Source organism: Chionomys nivalis, chromosome 25 (assembly GCF_950005125.1).
Source record: "Chionomys nivalis chromosome 25, mChiNiv1.1, whole genome shotgun sequence".
Lineage (NCBI taxonomy): Eukaryota > Metazoa > Chordata > Mammalia > Rodentia > Cricetidae > Chionomys > Chionomys nivalis.
The window spans coordinates 25303989-25317268 of NC_080110.1; the positions used below are offsets into that span (position 1 = coordinate 25303989).

Sequence of the window (13280 nt, forward strand, 5' to 3'; positions counted from 1 at the left end):
AAAACCACAGAGAAACCCTGTCTCGAAAAACAAAACAAAACAAAACAAAACAAAAACAAAAAAACAAAAAAAAAACAAAAAAAAACAAAAAAAGAATAAGACTCTTTCATCTATGTGACCAGTATATGAGTAAATATATGTATAATTTATATATTTATATATAAATATATATAATTTATAAAGCTGGATTAATAGAAATGGGTTAAATTAAGATGTAAGAGTTAGCCAATAAAAAGCTAGAGCTAATGGACCAAGCAGTGATTTAATTAATACAGTTTATATGTGGTTATTTCGGGGCTAAGCTAGCCAGGTGGCCAGGACGAACAAGCGGCCCCTCCTTGCAACACATATATTTACTCATACATGGACATCTACATAGCTGTCTGTAAGTATTATCCGAAGGCTGATACAAAGTCAGCACAGGAAGCTAGAACATTCTACCACATTTTCACATATTCATAAGCATGGCTATAAAAAGATCCTTCCAAACAAGTGTTTCTGGTATGAAATAATTACATTGCTTCTAATTTTTAAATTGAAACGATGAAATCTACCATTTGTTCTACCATTTCCTGGCCTATTCCAATTCCTCACATAGACTTGAATAGGTAGGTTACTTCAATTTCTCTGATAAACACATAAAAGCATCATTTACTTACGTTTTTCGTTTTTGTAATTGAGCTCTTTCCTCTTTGGTACTATCCCAAGGAAAATAACCCAGAAGAAATTTCCACGCTTGCTTTCTTAATGAATGACTAAGACCCTGAAGAAAGTATTTATATTAATTAATTTAGAAAGAAAAAAGAATACCCTAAGTTCATAAAACTTGAATATAAATAAATGGAAAACTTAATACTTAAATTTTATACCCCAAAATAATTCAATTCAATGAATACTATCTTGTTTCTTACGTCCAGATCCTAAAGATGAAAGCAGTTGTCAAACTGCCAAATACAAGCAGACTGGACAGTGGACAGCGGGCTCAGGAGCAAGTTCAACCTTCCTGGGTAAGAAGAAGGCCAGCCACTGTTATAAGCCTCTTCATGTAACCCAGAGAACAAAGAAAAAGTGTCTTCTCCTAGACATATGGACATGCCAGTGTCAGCACACAGGTACTGTAAGCACCCCCACTCTTCCACTCAATTCAGAAACTCTAGTATAGCTTTCATTAAAGAAATGAGTCAATTCTTCCTGCAAATGAAATCAAAATCCAAACCAACAAAAGCTGATACAATCAGTATCAGAACTGCAGTACCCCTCTGAATATCTTCTGCTTCATGCTCTCCACATTTAAGAGTCTTCCCTCAGAGTCAACGCTCTTGGTCCACTCTTCCAGTGACACGGGCTCCCTTCTGTGCACGACAGGTCGCTCTCCCAAATCAATCTAAAACAGGAAGAGAAAAACACAGCACTTCTCACACAGCTGTAACGTGACATAAGGCACATACAAGAACTCCTAAGACACTGTTTCTCAGGCACGAGCTCTACTGCTCCTAGTATCCTTGTTTGTTTTTTGTCAAAATAAAGTCAGCTTTATTTCCAAAAAAGAAATCACTAAATATTTATACATTATTTATATAAATTATGTGATGACCTTGAGCAAATAAAGGGGACCTATAAAATGTTATGGCTTGCATTAAGCTTTATTAGCCAGTATTACATACATTTCCCCTCCTAAGAAACATAAACAACTGGAATAGAAATTCAGAGATTTCATAGACTAAAAGCATTTGTTGTTAAAAAGGTCCTGCCATTAGACTTTCAATTACATGAGTAAAAGCATTCAACATCAATTCTATGAAACCCTCAAATCAAACGGTATTATTAGGAAGAGATAGACTATATAATTATTCCACTAATCACACTCTAAAATAGCTTTTCTTCCAAACTGAAGTTTGCAATTCTCAAAATTGATTCATTAGTTCCACTTCGCACTTTCTACTGTTTTTATTCAATTAATAGATACTGGTAATTTAAAAATACTATTTAAAGATAAAGACTTTAATTAAGTTCCACAATTTAGAAATTTTACAATTTTATAATTATGAGCAAGCCTAGAACTGCAGCAAACTCAAAAGCTTTGTTGAACATTATATAAAGGTTTGCCTTAATGCAGGGCCCAAACCCATCAATGTCAGTAAAGACTTGTAAGGACAGCAAGTTCTGTGTCATTTCAAGATGCTTCTGGTACCTACACAGAAGTGGGCAAATTGCAAACAAAACTTAACAGGCAAACTCAGCACTCTGTTTACTTCTCTGCACTCCACAAAACAACTTCCTCATTATTACCAAAAACCAATCACAGGAAATGCAACATTAATGGAGAGACAAGCTAGCACCATCAGATATACTTATTAGTCAGCAAAAAACTATTATGAATGGGTTACAGGGAAGTAGATATGAAGAATGAGTTCCTTTTTCTGCAGTATTCAGAATGCATTCTCCTATTACAGGGTTAAGAGTTAGATTACTTCAAATCTCCACTTACTCTTGTGATGACTTCAAATCCCAGTTCTTCTTGCTGATTTATCTTTAAGCCTGGAATAGCATCACTAAGGAAGTCTGCCATTTCTGAAGGTGGTCGTTGATGTGTAGAGGGATCACTTCCTCTCAAACTATCAAAAATGTAGTTTGTAACTTTGGAAAATCCTACCATAGTTGCTGTATAAGGATCCTTTTTAATTTTCTATGTAGTAAAAAGAAAAATATTAGCATTATTAATTAAAATAATGATCAAATCTACTCCAAAAGTAGAAAAAAGGCAAAGCTTTAAAAGGAGGGAAATCAGAGCTAAAACAGTATTCTATGATTATTTTAGTTTTTTTTTTCTAGAAAGAAAAATTTAAACCTAATCCATTTGGTTAAAATTGCATAACAAATGGAAAATTAATGTGCTACTGATTGAATTGCAGAACAAATGCTTTGCAGGCTTCATTCGATCTGCATACAGAAATGTACACAGCGCTTACTTTCCACTGGTGAATGGCCCACAACAGCTTTCTTCTGTCTAGCAGGCCTGCCTTCACAAAAAAAATACACACATTGTTTTTCTTGAAGTGTGCACTACCACACTAACACAAAACAGATGACAAAACTTAAAAGTTCAATTTATTTGGATAAGGGTTGATATATTAATCTAACTATTATTAGCTGCAAAACTCTTGTCAAGAATTATTTCTTCAAGGGCAGAGTTGTCTGGGAAATTGCAAAGTCTTTTCTGTGTCTAACCCTAGGATTATTTTCTAAAGCCAAAAGTGCCTGGTAATTTACATTTACTAAAAACAGTTACTTATTACTGATAGCTCTCAGAAGAACTTCTTATTTTACTAAAAACAGTTACTTATTACTGATAACTCTCAGAAGAACTTCTTATTTTAAGGGACAAATCCTCTTGTCCTGCTCCTTTTTAAAATCTCCATTTTATGTTGTTCATCTCCACAGTCCCAAGGTCAAGAAACAGCGCCAGCAACACAGCAAGCACTCAAGCACGTGTGCTAAGTGAATAAAGGATGAAAACAATCAAGAGTCTGCACATGCTCAGTGCACAGTTGTGGCCAAATGCAAGAGCATGCCTAACACATTTAGAGCAATAAGATACACGGTAGTACCCAAAACAATCTGCAGAGGTGGGAAATAAAAGTTAAGATTACTAAAAATTAATGTGAAATGGCTCACTCTGCGGTCCTTCAGATAAATGAAAAGCATAATTAAAATCTGCTGCCCTATTATGATAAACAAAAACCCGGTTTAAGAGTAAATAAGGATCAAAGGAGTATCTGGGGCTTCCAAGTACTATATATACACATATATATACTACTCTAAGATTACACAGTAGTGTCATAAAGATCACACACACACACACACACACACACACACACTCGCCTGCTCATTGTGAGCTCTGAGAATGCCAGGGGATGAGGAACACAAATGACAGAATCCAAATGATAATATATAAATAAAAGATATATTTAAGGACTAGAAAATCATACTTGTATTAAGCCATATGCTGGTTCATCAAGAAGATTTTCGAAAGACTGTGAAAGACTCTTATTTTGACAATTGACAAGAAGAATTCTATTATCTTGTGATGACCTGTAATTAAAAAGGGGGGGGGTTTAGAAAATACTACCACAATACTTCAAATATCTTCTGAATAATTACTACTGCATACTTAACTTAACCCCCCCAAAAAAAGTCTAGCTCTAAAAGTTCAATCCATTAGCAAATACAGAGTTATTATAACAAAGCTTGGAAACCTCATAAAACATGAGATGTTAAATTTTAAAATGCAATGTAACAAATACATATTTTTCTATTTTTTACTAGGGAACGCCAAAAGGTGCTTATGTTTCAAAACTGAATTCTTGGATATAATTTATAATGGAGTAGTCTACAACATAAATGTCATTGTCATCAGAAAAACAGATGAAACCAAACTGTAGGATTCAAGTATATATGTACAAAATAGGAAATTATTTGGAGAGTTTCCAAATTTGTTCCACAACTTATTAGTATTACAATCAAAATGAGATATGAAGGTTCCTTGGCGATTATGCTAACCATAATAAAAGCATACTTACAAAAGTATTTTAAATGATTATATATATTCATTTTCAGGGACCATATGTTTTTAGTTTTCTTACTAAAGCTCTAGGGACAGGTATCTTTCCACACTTAGTAACCACAGAATAAACAGTGTGCTTTCCAAACACACATCTAATTCCACAGAATCAGACAAACTATTCTTTTTTCTACTTTTTAAGACTTATAGATTTATTACAACTGACTTACTAAATGTTCTATGGTTAAAATAAGAACTAAATGTGTTTTTCTACTACAATACACCTCTAGTTCATTATGTTTTGAGATAAGATCTTTAATAACAGTTATCTCGTCTCGATTCTAATACAACAGAATAAAGCAGCAATGGTAGAGGGGATATGAAATCCAAAACAGGGTCTTTTCCTTACATGGTCACAAACAACACTAGGTCTGTGAGGACAATAGAAGCTAAAAAACTTCTTATTTTTTTTTTTAATCACTATGGTCCAATCATTTGACATGGGACAATCAAACCCTTACATTTTCAATGTTTTTCTAAAATTAGGATGGGTGTTTAAAATGCAGAGGTTTGGATTCTCTTCTCACAGGTCATGTTTACAGTAGGCCAATTTTAAATGTGCACTGAAAAGCAGGTAAGGTAGGATTGGGTTTTCTGGTGCTGGGGTGATTTTGTTTCTAACTATAAATAACATCAAGCTACTTAAAATCTAAATTAATAATGAAAATAAAAGCACTGCCCGTTCTATAAAAAGGGAACAAAATGTACACAATACATACATGCAGACAAAATATCTATACATGTTTTTAAATCCATGTTATAGAGTATTCACAACACCAAAACTTTATATACAGAAACTAATCCTGCAAAAGGTTAGTGTAATATGATGATACAACCAAGTTGGCTTTTTTAGAAAAATGTTTTACTGCTTGGATACTCATGTATTAATGGGGGAACCCCACAGCCTGGAACAGAAAGTAACTCAGTCGCACAGAATGCTTCACTCACATGCTAGCAAACGCTTTAGTTTCTAGGGAAAGCTTTTGTGGTTACATGCTGCAATGTGGTGATTTCTTCTTAACTGCAGCTGAACTCCCATTCTTATCTCCAAGTGAATATAGTGCATTAATTGATGATCATAAATTAAAAAAAACTTATTACACCAATTAATGTTAACACTGGTTATCTAGAATAAGAAACCATTTAAGAAATAAGTACGAAGAAGCTGGTAATCAAAACTGAAATGGCAAATTATACACCACTGGCCTAGCATCCTTGGTTTTTATAAGGCTCACTGGCATTCTCTGCTCATCCATATGAAGACCAGCTCAATGGAGAGAAAACAATACTGAAGGGGTTAATATTAATACTGTAGGAGGATGAGATGATAAATCTTGTTTGTATCTCAGAATCATCCAGGAGACAAGCCTCTAGGCATGGCAGAGGGAGTAGATAGGTTAGCTGAACTGAGGTGGGAAGAACCAACTTACTGTGTGCGGAATCACTGCACAGGCTAGGGTGCTGGACTCAATAAAAAGGACCCACTCCCATCTTTCTGACTTCAGATGCAATGGTACCAGCGGCTCAAGCTTCAGCTTCCATGAATCCTTCACATGACTGACTACACCCAACAACAAGCCACAGTGAACCCTTCCTTCTTCCTCAAGTTGCTTTTGTCTAGGATTCTGTCACAGCAATGAAGTGAACAAGGCAGGAGCCATACTTCTGCACCGCTACCTTTCCTGCAAGCAGCAGTGCTGCATCTAGGACACCATCCCGTGGCTTCCCGTTTTTTTTTTTTTTTTTTTTTTGGTTTTTCGAGACAGGGTTTCTCTGTGGTTTTGGAGCCTGTCCTGGAACTAGCTCTTGTAGACCAGGCTGGTCTCGAACTCACAGAGATCCGCCTGCCTCTGCCTCCCAAGTGCTGGGATTAAAGGCATGCGCCACCACTGCCCGGCGGCTTCCCGTTTTTAAACAGCAGTGAGTTCTAAAGAAACTCTCCTTCCTGGAGACCTGTGTGCTGAGATGAGGGAGAGGGAGTAGAGAGCGTGGCTGGTAGAGCCCTTTCCAGGCCTCTCCTTTTCATGGATCTTCTTACCACAGAAGGTGGTTTTCAGTTACACGGCAAGGGATCCAGCCTTAAACAGGATGTAAAAAGTGAGCTCGAACTATGCTGACACAACCATAAGGCCATGCTCTCACATCTCACTAGCGATAGCATTTTAACATCACCTCTGCCCCTATGTCTACTTATTATGATTGTAAATTCAGAAAACAGATATTACATCCTGCCTACATCCCACTACCACCAATACACATTCAATTACCTAAGTTATTACTATTTTTAAACTCACCCAGTATGGAAAAAAAAATGCTGGGTGGTGGAGGTGCACGTCTTTCATCCCAGCACTCGAGATGAATGCTGAGTTCGAAACCAGCCTGGTCTACATTAGTGAATTCCAGGACAGTTAAGGTCTTGAGACAGAAACCCTGTCTCAAGAAAACCACAAAAATTTTAAAAAATTATATTTCCTGAGACTGTACCAGTCTCCCAGTTTCTTTGAAACCATATAAAACTAATTTAAAATTTACTTCTCATAGCTACTTTTTCAAAAGTATATATCAAACTGACAATCATCATATCATTTATTCATTCAACTTTAATTGAGTATCTATAATGTACAAGCCTTTGTGGGTAGGAACTAGGAAAAACAAAAACCAAATACCATCTCTATCCTTGTGAAGTTGACGTTAGAAGACTAGAGCATGGAAGAATAAATGTCTTAGGGTTTCTCTTTTGGGTCATATAATACCATGGATAAAAGCAACTTGGGGAGGAAAGAGCAGGAGGCCATGGAGGGTGCTGCTTACTGGCTTGCTTCCCCTGGCATGCTCAGCCTGCTTTCTTTTAACACCCAAGATCACCAGCCCAGGGGTGACACTGCCCACACTGAGCTGGACCCTCTCACATCAATCATCAACCGAGAAAATGTACCACAGGCCAATCTGGTGGGGGTATTTCCTCAATTGAAAGCTCCTATGCGAATATGACCCTAGCTGTGTCAAGATGACATAAAACTAGCCAGCACAATAGACAAAATTATATGATGTGGGATTCCCCTGTGTCCTGTGAATATGTTTTATTGTCATTGGTTAATAAAGAAGTTATTTTTTTTGCCAATGGTTTAACAGAGTAAAGCCAGGCAGAAAATCTGAACAGAGAAGTAGAGAGAGAGAGTAGGCGGAGCCAGGGAGACACCATGGAGCCATAGAAGAAGAAAGACACCCCAGAACCTTACTGGTAAACCACAAACAAACCTCGTGGTAAAATATACAATAACAGAAATGGGTTAATTTAAGATGTAAGAGTTAGTTAATAAGAAGCCTGAGCTAATAGGCCAAGCAGTGTTTTAATTAATAGAAGTTTCTGTGTGATTATTTGGGGCCTGGGCAGCTGAGAAATGAAGAAGCAGCCTCCACCTATAATTATACTCTTAAATGACATGAAAAAAGCAATCAAGGAAATAAATAGGGAGGAGTAGAGACAGAAATAAACATTAGATAGAGAGGAGGTATCCAGGAAAATCCCTCTGGAGAAGTTAGTATCAAATTGAGACCTCAGAAACTCCAAAAAAAGAGACTGATCCAAATAGAAGCAATAGTATATATAAATGAGCTGCAGACAAAGAATTTAGTGGTTCCAGAAACACAAAAACCATGTGACTCAAAGAAAGGTGTGTCATGTGATGAAACTTAAGATAGACACACACATGTAATCCAAGCACTTAGGAGGTAAGGGCAGGAAGATTAGAAGGTTAAGACTAGCATCTGGTATATATCAAGTTCAAGATCAGCCTGGGTTATATTAAAACCCTAAAACAAAACAAAATACGCACACCACACCCACACACCCAACACACACACAGGGCTATGACAAGGCCAAGTCTCACCCAGAACAGGAAGAAGTGTTGCCCTAAGGATCCTTTCTTCACACTCACACACACACGGCTATAACAAGGCAGAGTTTTACCCACCACAGGAAGAGTGTTATACTAAGGATCCTTCTTCAAATTCCTACATCTTTCAACTACTTTTCCTAAAACCACTTTGACCCCTCTCTGCACACCTCTTCAGTTCAAGAGAGGCTAGCACATCTAAAATAAAGTGCTTTAAACTAAGCCTACTTCTGAGCCAGAGAGTGGTGCATACCTGTAATACCAGCATTCTAGAAGCTGAGGAAGAAGGATTCCAAGTTCAAGACCTACCCAGACTACAGAGCAAGAACCTGTCTCAAAAAGCAAAAGCAAACTAAGCCTACATCTCCAAAGTATGCCGTGACCAGTACAGAAAGGGGATTACTACACTTCCCTCATATTAAATACAATGCTTTCATCAAAATCGTACACATAACAGCCTCTTCTGTGAATGATGTCACAACACTGACTAATACTCAACTAACTATGGTGCTAAAATGCCTGAATCTTAATGTCTGATATTCAACAGTCAGGAACTTTTTCTCTAATAACGCTATTATCTCTTTTGAAAACTAGCGCTCCCCAGTCTATCCAGCCCACCAAACGGGCCTGCCTTTTTTTCTTACTAACATAAAACAGCATGCCTAATGCCAGCCAGACAGCTGATCAATGCAGTACAGGTTCACCTTCATGCCAAAAGGTACATGGGCAAAAAATCTTCCAATTTTGCGGTTACAGTATCTAAACTTGGCAAAGTACAAACTCTGCTACTAAGTGAGGAGTTGGTTAACGAAGGTAACAGCCATCTCCTGCAGTTCTCTTAACACCTCTCCCTTCTCACCTTCACACACCCAAACAATTACAACACCCAATAGCTCTATCTTACCCACCACTCTCCTAGTGCAGGCCACCTTGACTCCTGTGGGTGACTGAGCAACTTGCTAACGTGGCTATAAGAGCCTTCACACTGAAGCATTCATTCTCTATGGCCATGTAATAAATAATTTTTGGTCCTCTCCCTGTTCCAAACATCACAGGCCTATAACAACCCTGAGACTGTAGTGCATTTCTGCTCTTCTCTCTAGCCAAAATATCCTCTCTTGCCAACTCTCTCCTTCCTTCCATGCTAACGGTTCAAGTCTTACCTTCGGAGCTGCTGTTTCTAGAGAATCTTTCCTTGTTCACCTCAGTACACATTAGATGAAGCTCCCCCAGCTCCTGGGAGCTCCCACTGCATCTCAGCCTCATGCACCCCTTAGCTTAGTTTTGTCCTTTACTTGTCACCATTCTTCATGACATCACACCTCAGAGGTCAGGAGCAAGCCTGCCTTATTCACAGCTGATTATCAAGTGATCAGTGTAGTCTTTTCTAAATGACATCTAAAGAGTATCTGTTGGAAATAAGGAGAAAGGAACTGGGTGCCCAGAGGTGAATAAATGAGTCTTGACTTTTGCAAAGCAAAAGGACTTTGTTTTCCAAGTTATATATTTAAATCCAGATACATAATAGGTAATTTAAGAAACTATATTTCACAATTACTGAGCCATCATCATTAGATCATAAGAATATTGGACTAGCCGGGCGGTGGTGGCGCACGCCTTTAATCCCAGCACTTGGGAGACAGAGGCAGGCGGATCTCTGTGAGTTCGAGACCAGCCTGGTCTACAAGAGCTAGTTCCAGGACAGGCTCCAAAACCACAGAGAAACCCTGTCTCGAAAAACCAAAAAAAAAAAAAAAAAAAAAAAGAATATTGGACTAATTTTCCATTCTAAAAAAAAAAAAAACTAATACATTGGGATAGCAAGAATGAATCACTGTAAAGGTCCCTGCTGCCAATCCATATGACCTGAGTCCAATCCCAGGGACGTACATGGTAGAAGGAGAGAGCCAATAACATTCATATGTATGCCATGGCATGCATCCACACGTATGCACAAATGCACAACAATAAATAGATGTAACATATAAATGTAAAAAGCTAATAAGTTGATAGAAAGTTTAAGGTTTAAAATACTCAAACGTTATTCAATCACTAATCCAAATAACCAGCAAAATGTTAAGATGCTGATGCCCTTGTACACACAAGTCACCGATGCTCGGTGACAAGTACATATAGCTTGACCTGGATTAATACCATGATCCTGTTTCAGTAAGTAGAAAGTAATTTGGTACTTACTCACACAATACCACATATTTTTCAAGAGACTCAATCAGTAGTTTGCTATCTCCTTGATGAAAGTGCAGAGCAGGGAGGACGACGTCATCCTTTAGACAGAATACCAAATACGACCAGCCCATACCCTCTTTGCTTTGCTTGATTGATTTCAGGTCTGTCAAACTGAACAGGAATGACCACTTGCTTTTCCCATTTCTATGGCTTGGAGCATCTTAAAAACAAGAAAGTGGGGCAAAATATTTTCGTTCATCTTTGTTTAAAGTATCAACAATGTTCTTCCATTTACCTATGAGCTCTTTGTTTAGCCCGGGGATACACTCCACCACTACAGTTTCCCCGTGTTTAATGAGGATACCATCAACGTCTGATCCACCTGCCTCTATTTCTGGGAAGCTAAAATTAGAAACATGTGCCACATGCCCAGCTGATTAGTGTTGAGGACTAAACTCAGGACACTGTGTGCTGTGCATGCTAGGTAAGCACTCTAAACCACATATGCAGCCCCACCGTTCTGGATGCGTGGAACATTTGCAGGAAATAAAACCATGAATATTATCACAACTGTTAACAAGCAACTTAAAGATTGCTTTTTAAAAAGTCATAAAACTATTTTAAAAATCATTTTCTTACAGGAAGTATTTCCTACTACTTATAATTTCCAATATAAAATATTATTGTTTTCATAATTGAACTCAGAAACATCTCTGAAATCTAAAAGAAAAACAGTATACTTCTAAGAATGTTATTTCATAAGATAAATTTTACTCTTTTTTTTTTTAAATATTTATTTACCTATTATGTATACAATATTCTGTCTGTATCTCCGCAGGCCAGAAGAGGGCACCAGACCTCTTTACAGGTGGTTGTGAGCCACCATGTGGTTTCCGGGAATTGAACTCAGGACCTTTGGAAGAGCAGGCAATGCTCTTAACCACTGAGCCATCTCTACTCTTATTATTCAAGACTTTTATGAATTCCATCTCACCATACACAGAATAATGCTTACAAAACTTGTTCAAAGAGATTAACTGGTGCTGACCAGCATATATGTCACCTTCCTATGTAATTAGAGACATTCAATTCCATCGTCTCCACTAGATTTCCTAATAGGTGCCACTGTCATAAAAGGCTATGCACTGACCCACATGGGCTCCACACTGGTTTGAATGGTGAACTCCTGACTCAAGCTGATACTAGATTAAGTGCCACACCCATGGGCTGCACATTACAATAGCACAAGCTCCTAGGAGGGTGAGGACATTTCTAAGCATTCCAACTTACCCCATCTATCATCTGTGTGTATACACCTGAATGGCCAGAAAAAGTGCATGCTACTAGATTATTTGCAAAAACTAAAAATATTTTCATAGAAAAACAGTAATAACAATTAGAAACAAAAGAAAAGTAAAATCATAATTGTATTCAATTGGACTGAACTGAAGCTGCAGCAAAACCTTGAAGAATATTACATAATACATACAATTTATGCTTTTTTTTTTTTTTTTTTTTTTTTTTTTGGTTTTTTGAGACAGGGTTTCTCTGTGGTTTTGGAGTCTGTCCTGGAACTAGCTCTTGTAGACCAGGCTGGTCTCGAACTCACAGAGATCCGCCTGTCTCTGCCTCCCGAGTGCTGGGATTAAAGGCGTGCGCCACCACCGCCCGGCCAATTTATGCATTTTAAAAGCAAAAATTTTATACAGATTTCCCTCAATGATATGACATGTTACATAAAAAGGAAACCACATCTCCCCATTTAAAGCTCTGACAAAAATGAGAACTATTACAATGTTCAATTCTACAAGTCTTTCCATTAAAATACAAGCTTAAAGAGAATATAAACTTACATAAATATTAAAAATGTTACATAAAAATATGTAAGAAATTCAACTTTTAGAAATTACTTCCTTAGGCCAGACATGGTACCACTTGCCTTTACAGTAGCAGGTAGATCTGAGAGTTCAAGGCCAGCATGGTCTATACAGCAAATTCCAGGAAAGCCAGTGTGAGGAGTAGAGGTTGGGAAGGGGGTGAGAAGGAAAGAGAGGAGGAAGGGAGAGAGAAATCCTGTCTCAAAAAATAAAAATAATGGGAGGGGGACAGGAACTGTTTTGTTTCCAGGTACATCTCCAGCACTAGAGAAGTGTCTAGAATGTAATCAACAGCATGCTCAGTAAAGGCAAGAAAAGCTAGAGAGCACATCAGCAAGCAGATGTGCAGTCAGCAGCCACGTGGATAGCAATGACAGCAAAATAAAACCTGAGAGTAGACAAGACTTCATTTGGAATGTCCTTTCTCTTTAAAGCAACAACCAACAGCAACCAAACATTAGTTCTAATGAACATGCAAAGTACCTCCAACACACTGAGAGATGGGGAAAGTGAACAGCCAAAGAGTACAATGCACAATAGAACGGTTCACTAACTCTGTATGCCTTGAATAGAATCAACAGCAAGAGCATGACATTGCTGGGGTGGAATGCTAGCCAGAACAGTTTCTGGAAGTAAACAGTTTCAAAACACTAATTTGCTATAAAAGCAAAGTATTTGAATTATGGGCTGGAGAGATGG

The 13280-nt window shown here is 37.7% G+C and overlaps 1 protein-coding gene across 2 annotated transcripts in view; it reads right to left on the reverse strand.

Annotated features, from left to right (window-relative positions):
* Window positions 1-13280, reverse strand: part of Tbc1d15 (TBC1 domain family member 15) — a 58042-nt gene that overhangs the window by 22359 nt on the left and 22403 nt on the right. For both annotated transcript variants that reach the window (XM_057757777.1, XM_057757776.1), the window contains exons 5-9: window positions 10714-10924; window positions 3990-4092; window positions 2489-2686; window positions 1256-1384; window positions 660-763 (exon numbers count right to left, since the gene is read on the reverse strand). In XM_057757777.1, coding sequence (XP_057613760.1) covers window positions 660-763; window positions 1256-1384; window positions 2489-2686; window positions 3990-4092; window positions 10714-10924 — 745 coding nt within the window. The remainder of the gene's footprint in view (window positions 1-659; window positions 764-1255; window positions 1385-2488; window positions 2687-3989; window positions 4093-10713; window positions 10925-13280) is intronic.